Source organism: Peromyscus eremicus, chromosome 16_21 (assembly GCF_949786415.1).
Source record: "Peromyscus eremicus chromosome 16_21, PerEre_H2_v1, whole genome shotgun sequence".
In the NCBI taxonomy this organism is placed as follows: Eukaryota; Metazoa; Chordata; class Mammalia; order Rodentia; family Cricetidae; genus Peromyscus; species Peromyscus eremicus.
The window spans coordinates 26,958,625-26,977,320 of NC_081432.1; the positions used below are offsets into that span (position 1 = coordinate 26,958,625).

The 18,696-nt window shown below is 48.7% G+C and overlaps 1 protein-coding gene across 1 annotated transcript in view; it reads left to right on the forward strand.

The window, feature by feature from the left end:
- Edar (ectodysplasin A receptor) overlaps window positions 1–15,959 on the forward strand; it is a 29,059-nt gene extending 13,100 nt beyond the window's left edge. The window contains exons 5-11 of the mRNA XM_059282270.1: window positions 5,409–5,495; window positions 6,467–6,592; window positions 6,691–6,765; window positions 7,050–7,122; window positions 9,070–9,229; window positions 10,612–10,672; window positions 13,545–15,959. Coding sequence (XP_059138253.1) covers window positions 5,409–5,495; window positions 6,467–6,592; window positions 6,691–6,765; window positions 7,050–7,122; window positions 9,070–9,229; window positions 10,612–10,672; window positions 13,545–13,867 — 905 coding nt within the window. The 3' untranslated portion in view covers window positions 13,868–15,959. The remainder of the gene's footprint in view (window positions 1–5,408; window positions 5,496–6,466; window positions 6,593–6,690; window positions 6,766–7,049; window positions 7,123–9,069; window positions 9,230–10,611; window positions 10,673–13,544) is intronic.
- The last annotated feature ends 2,737 nt before the right edge of the window (window positions 15,960–18,696 follow it).

Consider the following 18,696-nt stretch of genomic DNA (forward strand, 5'->3'; position numbering starts at 1 on the left):
TGCTTTTCCATAAGCCAAAGAGCAAGATGCACTTGAGCAAGGAGCTCTGTCTATGATTTCCTTTCTTCCACGTCATCCTGAGAACGCAGCTACCCGGACAGCTGAGCAGAGGGGCCTGTGCTGTGATGACCACTGGTCAGAGTTTGGAGGCAGGATCTCAGGGATGGAGAAGGGTGTGCATCCTACTTGGCTTCCATTGTGAGTTTCCACTTTCCCTAAGAAAGTGATCTCATTCTCTGTACCGCAGTTTCCTCTAAGGTCTTATATCACAAGATCTCTGTGAGGGCAGGTGAGACTAATATGGACAGTGTGGGAAATACCCACTTCGGTGCTAGTGAAATATCCCAGTGCAGCGGGTAGCAGGCTGAGCCACACAACGGCAACCCTGCACTTCCAAGAGCTCCTCTGGGACAGAGTGGTTAGAGAAACAAGGACATAATGCAATAGAAGTATCGTGTTGTGGCAGGACCACCTGTCACCTGTCTGTCTGTCTGTCTGTCTGTCTCTGTCTCTGTGTGTGTGTGTGTGTGTGTGTGTGTGTGTGTGTGTGTACTTAATCACCTGTCAGTGGCTAAGACCCTTGAGTTAAGTCAAGAAGAGAGTGGTCTCTTAGGGAGGGACACCAGTTAAAAGACGAGGCTGTGTGTGGCTTAGAGCCCTGTAGTGGATTCTGTTTGGCACCCATGACTCCCTCATGTGAGCCTTAGAACATAAACAGGAAACCCTGGCCACCAGGAGCATGGACCCAGTCGTTTCTGTAAAGTACTCTTCACACCAGATCATGCCCCATAGCACTATTCACACCAGAACACACCACATAGCACCAAGGTGAGAAGCAGGGTCTGGCAAAGCAGGCCTGAGCAGAAGCAAAGGCTATGTTCCCAGCAAGCAGTCCTCTCACTTCTAGCAGCAAGTGAGGATCTGAAGACTCCACTCATCACACAAGGATCCACCGCCAGGGTGTGTGGCCGATGCCAGGGCTGCAGGGCACCTCCTTGACAACTCTGAGAACCAAATCACTCTTAAACAGCCGAACTGTTTACACTCTGTGGAGAATGCCAGCCAGCCTCTAAAGCATACTGGCACACTTATAAATTGTGTGGATTAACAACTTCAAAGGCCCCTTATAGACCATCATCTCTTTGAACAGAGGTATAACTCCACTAAGCCTTGTGCTTACAGCTCACTAAGTCCCCGAGGAAGGTGAGCCGAGCCCCTGAAGCCAGCCTGGGAATTCATAGTGAAGTAGGCACATCTGTCCCTACAATCTGGTCTAGTAATAGACCTCAAGTGAAAACTTCTGCTCATTATCTGGGACATCAGTTTTTACCAGCTTTTCTCGAACATTTCACCTTGCTCATTTTAAAGCCAGGGTCCTAGGGGAGCAAACACCTGCCTGTACTTTACTACTCAAAGAGACTGGTATGGCAGAGCAAATGACTGAGTGTAGGGAACAGGGTAGGGTGGACTATTTCTAGCTGCAAAACATTTTGATAGTGCAGAGTAAATCCACATCAGACCAGACACAACCTGACACAGGAGAATATGTATGCGGGGATCCCAGCATGCTGCTCTGGGGAACTTGTACCATGGCTGTGCCTCCATGATGGGCGATGCAGATGAACAAGACATCTTCTATGCCCTGCCCCCAAGTACCTTGTAAGGTGGGACAATGTGTAGAACCATGGCTGATGAAAGCAGCAATAACCCAGGTCTCTAGGCTGGCTCTCTCTGTCTCTCTCCTTGAGTTTTGTCCAAACATACATCACACACAGTTTATTCAATACGATACAGCGTGTTCATAAAATTAAGGTGCACATGTCTATAATGCTGGTATGTGTTTTTCAAGGGTTTGGGATAATAGAGAGCAGGTGTTTGTTTCCTCTGGAGATTTTCTCCAACCACACTAAGAAACAACAGAAGCACCAGGGACCCGAGTGTGTCTCCCAAGGCCTGGAGGTACCCTCCTGCTCGTTAGCAAACGACACTCACTGCTCACCAGGAGGTCCTTTGGGGTCCATGACGGTGATGTGTAACGATGGGGAGGTACTTGAACAGACCTGTGTGAGGTCAGTCTGGCGGCCTGGGGATGTCCAGGACGAGGGTTTGCTCTGCTTATCTCACTCCTCCCTCACCTGGAAAACAGAGGACAAAAGAGACCAAATAAGACGCACTGTGCTCAGAGCAGGTCCTGTTTGATTTGTTTTTAGCTGTTTTCCATAGAGCACATGCCTTTCCCCTGCCTGAAGCAGGGCTGCCACTCAGAACATCCGAACCATGCACCCATGCACTGAGTTGCTCTGAGTCTCCTCGGCCCTCTCTTGCCAGCTCTAGCTCTGAGAAGCCTATCGGCAGGCTATGGGTTGCTGCCCTTCAGGACCTGCATGGCCTGGTTGTGAGCCTGGTTGAATCCATGTAATTTTGCTCCTTCTGCAACCCAACATAGGCCCCAGCATCTACTGCAGGATCCCAGAGGGAAGTGTCTGCCTCCCTGAAGATTCTGGAAGGGCCCTGAGGTCCATCACATAGAAAGGGTAGGGTGGAGGCCACGAGGACCTGAAGCGTTTGCTTGAGGGTGTCTGCAGGTGTTTGGCTCCAGCCCCTGGCTTCGAGAGGTCTACCTTCCTGACATACCTAGTCCCCACTTCCCCCTTCTCAGATGTACTCAGCAGAGCATCCTTGGCCGGGGAATGTCTGGCAACTCCTGCAGCCCGTGCAGTCTGAATGCTCCACTAATGCCAGCTGGGGTTCAGTTTGGGGTCTGTCCAGTATATCGGAGCAAGGCAGAGCTGGCCCGAGCAGGTAGCATCTGTGGCTCCGGAGGATGTCCTTAACAAGCAGCAGCCCGCACCACTGTTTGGCGATGTCATGTAACCAGCCCTCCCAGGTTAATGGAATACAAGGGCATTTCATAAGTCTGTACTCACCACGCTGCCTCCATTGTTTCTTTCTAGACCATAGGCCTGGGTGTGTTTGCACCCCGTCCCCTGCCCTTTCACTGCCTTGGGATGCAAGTCCTAGCAAGAAGGGACAAGAAAAGACAAAGATTGCTGGTGTCCACAAACACAGCCCTTGGCTTTTTTTTCCCCTCTACCCACATATCTTAAGCTCACTTGAGCCCCTAACCAAATCAACAGATCAGTTTCTTTTCAATGTCCTATTTGCTCTAGAGAAAGGAAATTAGATTCTATTCACAGCGGGGTCAGGACGGTCCACCTGATGACATGTGATGGCTGTTTCCCAGCATAGTACAAATGGCAGGACCCTAGAGTTTGCCTTTGCTGCCTGGAGCAGCTGCCAACCTGTAAAGGACTTGGTGGGGGTCTGTGAGCAGGAATGGGCGCAGCCTGAATGTCTGACATTTGATAGGTGAGCAGGTGAACGTAGCTAAGTAGAAGGACCACCACTGGGGACTCCCTCGCCAGTTCCTCCCTAAGAGTTATCCCTAAAGATAAACTTTAGAAGTAGAACGTTAGGTTTGGAGCCTAAAGGCCACAGAAAAGCTTCCAGTCTTCCTCCAGAAAGATAAAGAGACATCTCACCCTCCCTGGGCAAGTGACTATCCTCCTGGCCCACACCACAGTTCTATTTCTGTCTAATGTTGAGGGCCAAGCTACCCTCTGAATACCTTGGCACCTCACTGACGCGCAGAAATCCACCTCCAGCCTGCCGTCGGCCTGTGATGCCCTCTTGCACGTCCACACTGTTCATTCTCCATCTCTCTATTGGTTGAACTAGGTATACAGCCTGAGACAGAAGTCCTGGCCTCTCTCCACAGGGTATATATACTCAGCTAACTCAGCAGCGCATTCCACTACTGTGTGACTATGTTCCTGCTCCTGGGCTGGCACAAGGCAGATGGTGGGAGGCTTTACACACAGCACGCCTGTGTTTCTCCCAGAACCTCTGTTAGACCGCTGCCCCCGCTTACTCCTTACAGAAGCGCTGTGGTGCTGTAGGCTGACCCCAGTGCACCCTTCAGGCCAGTTCTCTTGGCTGGCTGGGGTGGGTGGAAGGACATGTCTTCAGGGAGGTTGGTGGCCCTGTCTGGGCTCGTAGCTGCTTTTCAGAAGCATGGGATTACTTTATGAACCTCTCCAGAACTGAGAACCATCAAGGACAAGAGAGAAAGAAAAGAAAACATAACTCCCTCCCCGACCCCAGGGCTGGGGTCACAGCGGATGGGCAAGTGTTCTTCCCTCTGCTGAGCTATGGTCCAACCCTGACTGTTTTTATACATTGATAAACTCAAGTTTGACCTAAAGAGGGTTATTTATCAGAAAAAAACAAGTACTTGAGGACTGTCTGATATCAAACCAGCTTCCATTTTTCTCTATGATAGTGACAGTTTTTTCTTCTTGGTTTTTGGATTGTTGAGACAGGGTTTCTCTATGTAGTACTGACTGACCTGGAACTCCCTCTGTAGATCAGGCTGGCCTTGAACTCACAGAGATCTGCCTGCCCTTTTGTTTTTGTAGTGACACTTTTTTTTTCCCCTGGGGAGGGACAGTAATGAGCCATGGCTAGGAGGGAGAGCAGGGCACATCCATTCTTGAATGGTTTGGTGGAAACTATTTTAAAAACGCACCTTGGGCTCAGAGTGCAGTGCAGTGGAGGCCACAGAACCACCAGCACACAGAATCTTAGAGAAAATCCTGGAGGGAGGCACATCAGAGCTAAGAGCCTTAGTGTGAGACTCTGCTGGCTCCTTCTGCTTCCGCCTCGGGTTTACTTTTTCCGGTTTTTAGTAACGAAGATATATTGCTTTTATGACCAGAAAAGATACTAAGAACATATTTCCGCTCTCCATAGTTGGAAAAAAATTAATCAAGTATTATTCCCTCTAAAATGCTTTTATAGGCACATGCTATCCTTCAGAGGACATAGCATTTGTCTTGGTTCATAGGAAAACTGAGTGGATGAGGCAGAGCTGTCTTTTTATTTAAAGAACAAAAATCCCGATGGATGGAGAGATGGCTTATGGGCTCTGCTGCTCTTGCAGAGGACTGGTGTTCAGTTCCCAGCACCCACATTGGTGGATCACTAGCACTAATAACTCCAGCTCCAGGGGTTCCAATGCCGCCTTCTGGCCTTCACAGGTACCTGCACACATGTGGTGCATATACAGACCACACACACAGACACACACACACACACACACACACACACACACACACACACACACACACCAATTTACAAAACAGAATTTCTAAGATGTCAGAATACTCTTGAGGGAACATAAAACACACTAGGAAATAAATAAAAATACGTCCTCTTTGCCCCCCTCCCTGCAGTATGGTCCAGAAGTCCAGATTGCTCCACTTCACTGCGGTGTCTTATTTTCCAGCTCTGTCTGATCTTTGTGTGATGCTCTGTCAGCTCTCTGAGGTTATGTGTTCTCCTTGCAGGTGTGGGAGCCACCTCTGGGGTTTCCGCCCACTCCTCCAGCACGTCTGGGGGCAGCACCTTGTCCCCCTTCCAGCATGCTCACAAAGGTGAGGAGGGTGCCCAGCTGTGGGTCCCCTGGAACTCAGGGAGCTGAGAGGGAGCGAGGAGGGAGAGGGGACAGCCATCAGCAATGAACGCGGAGCCCTCCCCTCCTGTCACTTCTCCAATGTGACAGAATGGCATGATCACACTCAGAGCCCATCCCACTTCCCCAAGCACCTGGGGACAGCATGCAACCAAGAACAGTAAGACACATACATCACCCATCTCCCACATCTGGCAGTGTTACAGATGCGCCAGATGACATCAGGAGGCTGAACACCCTCAAGGGGCTCTCAGCTCTGCACCCCCTTCAGATGGCCCAGGGCACCAGATGCCTGCCACGGCCTCTTTGGGTGACAGGTCATTTGGATCCTGCTTCATAGGAACCAGGTGTCCTGTTGGTTATTTTGGAAAGTCAGAGGGAGGTTTTGGATAGTCCCAGTATCCAAAGCGGCATTAGGGAACCAAGCAAACAGCTCCAGGAATAAGCAGCCAGGCAGAAGTGGAAACAGCAGGAGTTGTCGGGTCAGTTCAGCCCTCTCTACCCTGGGGCTCTTGCTATTACTCTGGGGATGAGGTGTCAAGTAAAACCAAACCAGGAATCCGATCTCTAGCCAGAGGAGTGGCCTTTTGCTTGGGAGTGCTTAAACCTGGACTATGCTGTCTCTGGACACTTGTTCATGGGCCTCTCGTCCTCATTGCTACCTTTCTCTCAGGATCTCAGAGTAGTAAAGCCAAGAGTAAGCACCCCAGGAATGGCCTCTTGGTTTTGCATCCTGGTCTTCCCAATCTAACACGCATGAGCCTACTTGACAGTGTGGGAGCAGCCTAGCAACCAAAGCACACCTTGAGGGCCAGGTCCTCGGATCAAGTATGACCCCTGGAAGCATCCCTGTGCCTGGGTCTTCTGCTGAGTGCTGTGGCTTGGAGGAGGGGCCCTTGAAAATATTTATCCTCCTCTTCCCAATGCCAGCAGAGCTCTCAGGCCAAGGACACCTGGCCACCGCCCTGATTATTGCCATGTCTACCATCTTCATCATGGCCATCGCCATCGTCCTCATCATCATGTTCTACATCATGAAGACTAAGCCTTCAGCGCCAGGTGACATCCCTGCACCCATACCCCTATTCCAACACTCTGTCATCTTCCCTGAGTGAACCAGAGGGCTCATGCCAACCTTCTTCTCTTTCTTCAAGCAGCCTGCTGTACCAGTCCCCCAGGAAAGAGCCCAGAAGCGCCAGCTAGCACACATGAAGAGAAAAAGGAGGCCCCAGGTCTGTACACACAGCCCATGCTGCCCCATACACAGTCTCTAGCCTGAAGGTGGAGTATGTCCACCTTGTCCTCAAACTTGATAGACCAGCCTGCTGACCACCGCTGATTGCAGGGCCCTTGCTCGGGGATGGAGGTGGGGGGCGGGGGGATGTGCCCACTTGTTCAGTCCCCAAGTGGGGCGCTGGTCACCAGGGATGTCTACTGAAAAGGAAACATAAAGGGAGATCTAAGTTCAGAGCCACAAGCTAATTCTCACCCCGCCCCCCAACTTCCATTCCTACAGACAGTGTGGTGACTTTCCCTGAGAATGGTGAATTCCAGAAGTTGACAGCAACACCCACAAAGACCCCCAAGAGGTATGTAGTACAGGGACTTGCCTACACTCACTAGTGAGTGGAACAGTCCTAGTTCCAAAGACTGAGCTGCCAGCTGGGTCCTTCCTTATAAATCCTTGAGCAGCCAGGCAAACTGTATCAGTGAATGTACTGGATGGCTGGTGCCTGGCCTGGGGATGCTCCAAGGATGTTGGAGAGCAGCTTCCCAACGGAAGGAGGCAATGTAAATTAGCATTGGATTTCTGTTTCTTCATTAACTACAGGAGCTGGTGTATGCTGGGGAAGGCGTAACACTACCTGATACTCTCCATTTGCCGGTTCTCCCTATCCCCAATCTCCCAGATGCCCTGATCCCTCTACCCTTCTCTTCAAACTAAGGAAAGACATGAATCTCATGATACACACATCCTGGTCAGGTTCTCACAGCTGCCAGCAATGCTTAAAATGCCTTAAAGCCAACAACAGCACATGCACCGGGCCTAAGTCTGGCCTTGTCACATCCCTAAGGGTAACAGGTTGATTCCGTCCCCATTTCCATAACTGGACCAAGATCACATGCTAGTGAGTAACAGAGCGGGAGCCAAAGTCCAGGCTATCAGCCATCTATTAGGCTTGGTGTAATAAGCCGCTGGGGGAAGAGAGTTACCTGATGGTATAGCACATTTACCAAACACTGGATCATAGCACCCCCTCTGCTTTAAAATCAACGAAGAGGAAAGTCATTGCCTATTGTCCCCACAGTCATTTGGACTTGGGCCTTGCACCTTTTCAGCACTGGTTCTCAGTAAGGCCCATAGCTTGAGTTTCTTCTGAGGGAAAAATCTGCATGACTATACTTGGAGAAAAATATACTCTTTGCGTGTATAAATATTAAGCTTTTGCTCTAAAGACAGGTCATGAGCCTTTTTGTCCCTACAAACAGCTTTTGGGTCTTGAAAATGGGATTTGGGAGCTATGTGGTGATCTGTGGAAATGCCATGAGGTAATCTGTGAAGATACCATCATGCATTCCCATTTGCTTGCCAGAGTTAGTGAAGGGGATGGGCCAGCCACCTCCCTCGTAGGCCCTCAAGCATAATGACAAAGTGGCTCTGTTAGATGGTTTCATAACTGCTTGTATTTTTTCTTTTTTCTTTATTCTGGCTCCAGGGCTGTGTTTGCATATGGCCTTCAGTAACACTCAAATATAATGTGTGGCAAATATAAACCCTTTTTCTAAAGGTCTTTAGCTAAACCAAGGAAGCAAGCAGAATGCTCTGCAAAAAAGAATATTGTTTTGCTTTTATTTTTGAATGGTTTGAGGGCTTAATCTCTAACCCACAGGTGCCAGGTCCTGTGTGACCTGAGCAGTGAGCAGGGTGCAGCACATGAGGCTGGATAGTTGGATGTATGTGATCACCCACCCTGCCTACCCTCTGGGGCTCTCTGTAGCTCCTATAAGGCACACATCTAAGGCCAGGCCACTAGTCAAGAGGGCCTTCCCTGACATTAAGGTGCACTTTTGTGTGTGTTCCTAGAAACCCTGCACGGATTGAGTTCCAGCCTTCTCATCTTAATGACTTAACATGAAGACCCACGGTTGTGCTTGTCTTGCTGGGGTTAAGTACAGGAATCTAGAACATATTCAGTGAATCTTTACCAAACACCCGTGGTATCAGGCAGTGCGGAGAGATGTCAGGTGCAGTCCTCGATGGTGTCCCCAGCCTCTCAGAACCCACTACTTCTTAGAAGTCCCATGCAAACATCTACAGGCCTTTCTGTACCAGAATGGCTTGTTTGTCAGGGAACAGGATGTCTCTTCCTCACCCCATGTCCCCTTACCTAGAGCTCAGAAGATGTAGAAAACGCTTAAGGAACAAGACATTGTACAGTGCTCTCCACACCTGGGACCAAGACCAGTGCCGAGGCAGCTCCTCTGGGCTGCAGTTCCCCAGGCTTCACTAACAGGCGTCCCGCTTGTGTCCACAGTGAGAACGACGCCTCCTCTGAGAATGAGCAGTTGCTGAGTCGCAGTGTGGACAGTGATGAGGAGCCAGCTCCGGACAAGCAGGGGTCCCCAGAGCTGTGTCTGCTGTCGCTAGTTCACCTGGCCAGGGAGAAGGCTGCAGCCAGTAACAAGTCTGCTGGGGTGAGGCTCTGGCAGCATGACCCATGGCACACTGGTGCAGGGACTTAGAGCCATCAGAGAAGATGAACATAACCCCTCATGTTCAGTTAGTTCCTTAGGATGCTGTTTCTCCCAAAGGTCCCAGCTAGGACAATGAGCAAAGCAACAGATTTTAAAAAAAACTTAATTATACTGCTTATATAGACAAATAAGTTTTTTTAATCACTGCAAATGCCAGAGAACAGGAAAAAAAAAACTTCCAAAAACATACTGTGCATATCCAAGCAGTTATACGCACCCGTGCACGTGCACGCGCGCGCGCACACACACACACACACATACACACAAACACACACACACACACACACACACACACACACATCTGTGTGTATTTGTGGGTTCTGAATCCATGAGTCAACTAAGCATAGATAAAGAAAACTGTGCCTGTACTAAACATGTACACTTCTTATTGTCATTAATCTCTAAACCATGCATTGCAATAACTATTTACACAATATTTCATTACTAGAAATATTTTGAAGATGATTTAAAGTACATAGGACGATGTGAATAGAATCTAAGCAAATAGACATTTTACATAGTAGTCTTGAATAACCACAGGCTTTGATATCCTGAAAAGTTCTAGAAACAAGAAATATATGTGAACATATGTGTGCACACACAGACACAGACACACAGACACAAATATACATACACACATCTCTTATACAGCAGTAGACTCACTTGTACAAATTGTCCAGAGGGTTTTATCACCAAAGCAAGCTACTTTGGAATGCCTGTGGTACAAGGTGTGCTCTGAGGCTCTGGCATATGTTCCTGTTTTTAGTCTGTGCCTCAGGCAGCCCAGCCAAACCATGTGGCAACATTGTTGGTAGTAAAGAAAGTCCCTACAGGGATCCTGATCTGGCCTGATCCTGCAGGATACTTCACTCTGGGTGCAGTGATCTCGCTAAAAGAACCTAGAGACCATGCTGCCTGCCTGGCATGGTCTTTTCACCCAGGGCCACTCACTGCCTATCTTTGCCCTGAGCTCTCTGTCCTGGGGAAGAGAGCCTTCCATAGTTCTGTCAGCTGCCGCATGCATGGCTGCCCCGGTGGCCATCTGGGGTCCTCATTGTCAACCTTCTGAATACACAGATGACATCTCTAACATTGATGTCCCTTTAAACCCAGTAGCATCCCTCTTGTGCACAGAGGGTGTTTGCATGGAAACCCTAGGGGCAATCTTCCTCCTGCTATGTTTGGGCGGCTTCCACCTAAGGCCTTGGCACAGCAAGTATGCCTAGCCATCAGGGCCAAGCCAGTACAAAGGGAAGATCTGGGGCTTTTCGACCATCTTCCCCCTTTCTGAAGATGAGCATTCTCTTACTTGTTCTTTATAGATCCAAAGCCGGAGGAAAAAGATACTGGATGTGTATGCCAACGTGTGTGGTGTTGTTGAAGGTAAGGACTAGAGAACCACTCAGAGCTGGATGTGGTGGGCACACCTTTAGTCCCAGCACCCGAGAGGCAGAGGCAGGCAGATCTCTGAATTTGAGAACAGCCTGGTCTACATAGCAAGTTCCAGGTCTGCCGGGGCTACATAGTGAGACTGTCTTAAACAAACAAACAAACAAACAAAATGAAAAAGAGCCATTCGGGGCTCACTTTCCTGAGATGATAACCCCCCAATGCCAGGCTCCTGTGTGAGGAACTGAGGACAGTCATCCACATCGGATGGGGGTTGTCAGGCCGCCATCAGAATGACCAAGTGAACTGACTTCTGATGTGGAGGGAAAGGGAATTTGGTTCCTGCTTAGGCTGAAGCATCCCATAGTGCTTCTGTCACAGGACAAGAGACTCCCAGTACGTATGCTGGTGCAGTGCCACATGGGGACAGAGTGATGGGGTCCCATAACTCTGTGCTTATGTCCACATCAGTACTGTCATCAGGGAAATGTTCGGTGACATTCAGTAGTCAGTGCAATGGGGACACATTCTAAGAAACACATGGGTATGAGATTTTTGTCCTTGTGTCAATATAGACTATACAGTCACAAACTAAGATGGTGGAGGCATCAGTCGGTGTACTATGGAGTGAGCCTTTTCTGCCACTGACAGAAACATAATCATACAGGTTATGGCAGTTTCACAAGGCACACTGAATGGGCCTTGGAGGGCTCTCCCCTCCTTCTAGAATGGCCACATGAGCAGCAAGGTCAGACTGCCTGCCGTGGGCAGGTAAGAAGTAACAGGATAAGAACCATAAACATTCCAGTGTGTGATCCTCCTGGATGATACAAAATCCAGCCCCTAAATTAGCTTCTATTCACCCTGGAAATAACCCCTCACTACTTATGTCAGGGGACTTTCCTCCCTCCCGCCTTGCTGGCATCCCTCCACACACCCCTGGTCTGGTTGAACTGTGGGACTGAGGAGTCACACGCTGCCTGCCACTCATGCCCCAAGTGGGAGAAACACCGGCCCTGAGCTGGGGCAGGCTGGTTAGATGCTCTGTTTGGCCAGAGGTAACCACTGAGCAGGAATTCCAGGGCCAAGAATTCTTGGCTGCCTTCAGAAACATGGCATGGCTCCATAAGTACATGCCTGGTCAGCCTGCTTGATCAAGCTTGGCATGGTGGGTGCTGCTGGCTGCCCAGAAGAATATGGTCTGAGAGTTACATTCCAGCACCCCCAAAGCTCTTCTCTGTTCCAAAGAATGTCTTGGCTTTGAAAGACCAAACCCAAGGGACTGTGGCTTTCAAATTAATTTAGAACTCCAACCATAAGAAGAGCCCTCCAGTGGGTCCTGTGGGGTGGAAGCTTCAAGCCTATGCCCTCAGGTGCTCCTTGACAGCCCAGGCATGTGTACTTCCTAATGCCACAGTAATAAGACACAGCCAAGGCTGAGTCCTTCAGGCCAACATGGCTTAGCTCCCAAGACCATTAGAATCACATGAAGACCTTAATACTCACTACCTCTGTCTATCCAGCCACCCCGCCTTCCTCAAGATCCCAATGTGGTTAGTATGGTGTGAACCCCAGACACCAAAGTCCTCCAGTTCTTTTAAAACTTTTCATTGTGGTATATCCCCCCAACCCCCATAGACAGAGTTTCTTTGGTAACAGCCCTGGCTGTCCTAGAACTCACTTTAGACCAAACTTGCCTTGAATTCATAGAGATCTGCCCTGCTTCTGCCTCCCAGGTGCTGGGATTAAAGGCATGCGCCACCACACCCGGCTTGTGGTATTCTTACCACTTGGTGCTAAGAGGTAATAGAGCAAAGCCTGGGTGCTCTTTTCCCAGCTTCTCCTGATGGTAAAAGCTCACAACCGCCCCCTAAAAGTTACAGCCAAGATGTTGATGTAGACACAGTAGACAGTGACCCCTTCCACGACCACAGGGGATTCTCCTGCAGCCCTATCAACCACTAATCTGTTCTTAATACTGTAATTTTGTCATTTCAAGACTATTATAAAAGTCAAATTGGGGGCTGCAGAGATGGCTCAGTGGTTAAGAGCACTGGCTGCTCTTCCAGAGGACCCAGATTCAATTCCCAGCACCTACATGGCAGCTTACAGCCATCTGCAACTCCATTTCCAGAAGATCCAACGCCCTCTTCTGGCCTCTGTGGACACTGCATGCACATGGTGCACAAGCATACTTGTAGGCAAAACACCCATATATGTAAGATACAAATTTTTAAATACTGTTCTAAGTTGAATCATACAGTACCCACTCAGTGATTAGCTGGTCTGACATACCATAATTCAGTCGAGAGTTAACCGGGTTGCCGTGTATGTCAGTGTCGTGGGAGCTTTTGAGTAGCCTTGGAAATGTCTGCATAGGCAATCGTATCTGCAAACAAGGACAGTCTTACTCCTTCCTTTCTAGCCTGTGTGCACTCTTTCTTCTCTTGTCTGGCTCCACTGCTTTGGCACGATCTCAACTATGAGCACTGAGAGCAGAGCCCAGGTCCTCCTGATCCCAAGGAAATGCTCAGCTCTCACTACTAAGTACAAGGCTGGCTCCGGACTTTTTATAAAAGCCACACCAACTTTTAAATACTGGAACCAGAATTACACCCCTAGAATAAATGTCACTTATCATAGTACATAATTCCTTGTTCCTTTGTTGAACTCTATTTGTTAATATTTTGTTCAAGATACTGGTTTGGGTATCAGATTGGGAGATATTTCCTTCTATTTTCCCGGAAGAGACTATTTAGAACTATTTAGAGACTATTTAATTCCTTTTAAACACTTGGGAGGCGTTTAATACTGAGCCCCCTTGACTTCGGTTTGTGACATGTAACCGTGACCGTCCCTCTCCTAGGTCTCAGCCCCACAGAGTTGCCGTTTGACTGCCTTGAGAAGACCAGCCGGATGCTCAGCTCCACATACAACTCTGAGAAAGCGGTCGTGAAGACCTGGCGCCACCTTGCCGAGAGCTTTGGACTCAAGAGGGATGAGATTGGGGGCATGACTGATGGCATGCAGCTCTTTGACCGCATCAGCACCGCGGGCTACAGCATCCCAGAGCTGCTCACGAAGCTGGTGCAGATCGAGCGGCTAGATGCTGTGGAGTCCCTGTGCGCAGACATCCTGGAGTGGGCCGGGGTGGTGCCGCCTGCCTCCCCGCCCCCAGCTGCATCCTGAGGAGTGTGCCTTGGACTGTCCTCCCTGGGGCCAGCTGGGGATCCAATGAGGCCACTGCAGCTGTGAGTGGTGCCATGGGACTGCCAAAACTCAAGGCTTTTCCTGATGGGTCGCCGTATTCCTTAGGCTGACCTAAGGAACCTGTTGAGCACTCAAATGAACATGTGGGGATGACACAGGTGAAGAATCAGATCCTGTCTTTAAGGAAGCCCTTGGTGGGCGACAGAGGGCATGCTACAGACCATATCACTAGCACATCAAATAGGCTAAATGAAGGGGTGCTGAGAAAATGTAGCGAAAGCTCTAAGAAGGGATGGCTTCTCGTGGAGTTGAGAAACGGGGGGCATCCTTGTGAAGAAAATAGTTTGACAGTTTTAGTAAAATAGCTCCGAAGTCCAGCCATCCCAGTTCCTGCATTGCGTCAGATCGAGCAGTTTGTTGGCGTGCTCTACGGTTCCAGGGGTAACTTGACCTGTGTTTGCAGTCACCCACAGTGACAGAAGCCTTGCAGTTACTAGTGGAAGAACGGGCGGTATGTCACTGGCAAACAAGGCGTGTCTGCCCAGCCGAACCCAAGTGTGGGCAGATCTGGCCTCTAGTGTCACTCACAGACACAGCAGTTACAATGCGTCGGGCTGTTTTTACTTCAAACAGGTGTGTGTTCTCTCTAGAAAGGGAAATGGTGACTTCCTAAGAGTTTGACCATGCCTGATTCTAGACTTCAGGAGTGGCCAAAGTTCGTGGATGAGGCTTGTGTGAGTTCAGACACAGCATCCTGAGCCAGTGAGGGATGGTGGAGCCTGAGGTGCAGTACAGACCTGGGGCCTGGAGTCCTGACCCTGGTGGAGTCATCCCAGGGGGCTGTCTTCTCCTCCCCAAGACTGAGAGCTTGGTCTTCCTGTTTGTGGTCAGGAAAGTTAAGGCTCACGTGAGCAAAAGAAAATGGAGGCAGGACAGGAGAGGCCAAGGGAGCCTCCATGGGGTAAATACAGTGTGGGCGGCCACACGAAATGAGTATAAGGGAAACTCATATCCGGTATTCTCATGTAAGGGCAATTGTAGGACAGAGCATTTACAGAGACAAAACTTATAAACGGGCATTGTTCTTGGCAGATTCTTACTTCACCTCTAACTGCCAAGAAATGGGAAGTTGGGGAGCTTTCCCGCCAGGGGGTTAATGCCCAACCGGCTGCTGGGCTCCCTCCTGAAGGCTGACGGTAGTGATCGTTAAATTACAATAAAGCCTCTGATTTAGAATGCTGTGGGTTGGCTTTTCGTTTGTTTTTTAAAGTCATAGGACTGAACAAAAGCTTTTGGGGTGGGAATCGGTGGTATTTAAAACCATCAAGCAATTTCCTACCATTGAATATAGAACAGACTGTGAGAGGACCATAGTTAGGTCCTGAATATTTAATATGATCATTTTACTGTGTCCGTTTGTGCTGTTTTTTTTTTTTTTTAAGATGGTGTTTGCTGTATCCTGCAAGTTAAACAGTCTGTTTAATTATCCTTTTAATTCCTCTTTGAGATCCCGCAGTGCCCCTTACCCCTGGTCTTCAGTAATGATGCTGAGCTTCCCCTTAATTAGACTGTAAATGTCATCTGTGATGAGTGAGCAGGTCCAGGACAGCAGGCCCCTCTCCTCCCAACTGTCCTGGTGAAGAATGGGCAGCTGCAGTCGACAGAGTGGGCTGCCCTCAGTTCACCCCATCAGATTTCAGGGCGTGAGGGCAGCCAGCATCCATGTTGTTTCACTGACTCCCAGCTCGCTGATTTAGGGGAGCTAGTCCCTTGTCATTTACTTTATTTGGCAATAAATCCAGGAAGGGTTTGCTACAATGAGCTTTGCCTATGCTGTAGAAATCAGAACCAACAAGACCGTCACGATTCTCACTGACCAGTGCTGGCACTCCATGCTGCCATTTTTGTCTGGAGACTGTCATTATTTTTCAGTACTTAAAAGTATTTAGTAAACACCCAGGCTAGGCCCGAGGCCCTTAGCTGGTGAAGTCGTAATTGTGAATATTTTATGTAATTGTTTATATAACTTATTATATTTTTATAAGATCAATAAACGTGTTAATAAAAAGAAGGCTACAGATTGGTACCCCGTGAACTCTTATTGAGTGGTGCGGTGTGAGTGGAGAAGGCCTGACTGCTGTGTTCCTGGTCATTGTGTGTGATGAGACTACGGGGTTGTGGCCCTCCATAAATAAGGTACATAAATGTTAGAGCAGGAAGGTGTTCACTAACAGGAGCAGGCATATCTGGGGAATACGTGAAAACACCGTGGGACATTGTCTTCCATGTGGCCACCATTAGTTATAAACAACGCGCTAGCTGCTATGATGGTGTTACTACCAAATACAGTGTCTTAGAGCACAGTCATTTCTGTCTGGCTTGGGGTTCAGTAAGGGCTAGTGGGGTCAACTGGCCTGGGCTGTGCTCAGGCTTCTGTCTGCTGGAAAACCTTAAAAAGAGCAGTTCTGCTCCATCATCCCTCATCCTCCTCCATAAACCAGCTGGAGACAAGGAACAGGAAGGAGTGTGAAACGTTGGGCTCAGAACTGGCTCCCTGTCCTTCCTGGCTCATCCCACTGGCAAAGCAAATCAAGTGGCCAAACCCGGAAGTAAGAGTAAGGAAGGGGACTACCCCAGTGTACAAGGAGAGAACAAGTAACGACGAGCATGGGGAATCAGAGGACATGTCAATGAGCCGCAAGCACTCAACAGCAGCAGCTGAGTTGTTAGGCATCTTGTTGGTGTCCAGAGAGTTGGAGAAATGCTCATTGTAAGGGAACAAAACCTGTCGGGTGTCTGAATGGTCCAGATATCAGAAAATTTTGTTTCCCTTAGCAAGAGCATAATTTTAAAATCCCAGTGTGGAGATAAGGTGAAAATGGGAAGAGAGGGCTGAACCTATAAGCCCAACAGTCACCCCAAACATGCACATCACACATCCTAGAAACACCTCACGTTTCCAAGGACACGGGCTGCTGGTGTTCCTGTATGCATCTTTCTCCTTGGCACCACTGGCACGGCTTACGTTTTGATTAGGGACCATGTTCCTCTTCTGAACAGCAATGTCAAGCCTCTTCTCTGTGCCTCAGTTTCTTCTCTATATATGGGGTAATAACAATAAGAATACGTTTGTTTTGGGGATTGTTGTATAAATCAAGTAACGAATACAAAGCACTTCCCCTAGCACGTGATGTTCAATAAATGTGCACGACAGTCACAGCATTATTAGCTGTTCTTTCAGGCTATAGAAACTAATAAGCTTACTGCAACACTTTCTAAGTAGGTTTTGGTTAACAAAGATTATTGTAGGACTTGCTGGGATCACCACTAGGAGCATTAGTCTCGGTGTAGGATAGAAGGGAAGAGGAGGTTGGCTGGACTCTGGCACACAGATTCTGTCCCTCCCCAGTGGGGAAGTTGCAGCCCTTTCACAGAAGACTCTCTGTCTCCATGCCCTGCAGGCCCTAGACCATGGCATCTACTGTAGGAGAGGTTCACGGCTCCCTCATGCCACAGAGAGTACTTCTGTCTTTAAATCCACTTTTCAAATGCCAGACACAACTGCCGTGAACTAACCTGACCTCTAAGAACATACCAAACATCCTACAGTTCATTTGCAACTCAAAATTCACTGTACAACATGGATAAAAGAGTCCTTCAAAGTTGCAGTACATCAAACAAATGTGGTTACTTTGACTTTTATACCTAAAGCTATGGTATCTGGAGAGGGTTGAGACAACCCCCTACAGTGTTGTGTGGCCTCGGCCTGCACAGTTACAGAGACCTGGTCTTTAGTGGCACTGTGTGTCGGATGTATCTTTATCAGTAGTTTCTGTGGTATTTCTTCAGGAAGGGGAATTTAACACAAGCAAGACAAGCTATGCTCACATTAGCAGGGTAGCTCATTGGGCATGGATGAGTCTAGGAAGGCCTGGTCTTCAGATATTGCTGTACGAAGTCTGATGATACCTGGAGAAAGCACATAGGCCCAGGGATGAAGGAGGCAGGTGTTGGCTCCACTCCCACCTGCTACCTTAACATCTCATCACCTCAACATTACTAGGGTCTTACTTGGATGACCCCACCCCATTATTATTGCTCTGTATTTGGGGGGGTTATCAATATAATGGATCGTGGTCCTGTTCTGACCCCCGAGGAATTGTAGTTGCAGGTATGGCTGTAGGGTCTGGTCTTGAGCATTGCAGCTGTGTGAACTTGAACCTGGTACACAGTGTCAGACCTCACTACCCAGCTACCTGCAGGAAATGTGTGTTGTGTTCTCTGAAGCTCCCCAGTCTACCTGAAGCCTCTCTCCACACTGCTCTCCACTCTGACCCTTTGTCAGAGCACACACCTTAGAGATTGCACGGATCTGCAGCAGAACCAAATTACACTTAACTTCTGCTAAGTGTCCCCGCCCCCCACCCCAGGTGAATGCAAGCTCCCAGACCCAGAGACAGTGACCAGATTTGCAGTTTTGCTCCCAACCTCCCCTAGGCAGGAAGCCAGCCCCCAAAATGGCTGCCAGGCCACTAACTGATGTTCAGTCCCTGCACCTGGCACCTTTTGTATGACACAGCTTACTAATCAGGATGTTTTACCGAAAAGTTTCTACTCAGCCTTTTAAGTAACTATTGGATTCCAAGTAAGTGTACAACAATGTGTGCTTGCTTATATTCATTTGATACGGTTTCATTCAGCTGTCTCCATGTATCCAGCCAATTGTCATTTTATTATGCTAATGTTCACATAATATGCTGTGTGGATTATTAAGCTTTAGATATATAGCAGGTTCTTGAGAATTTTTA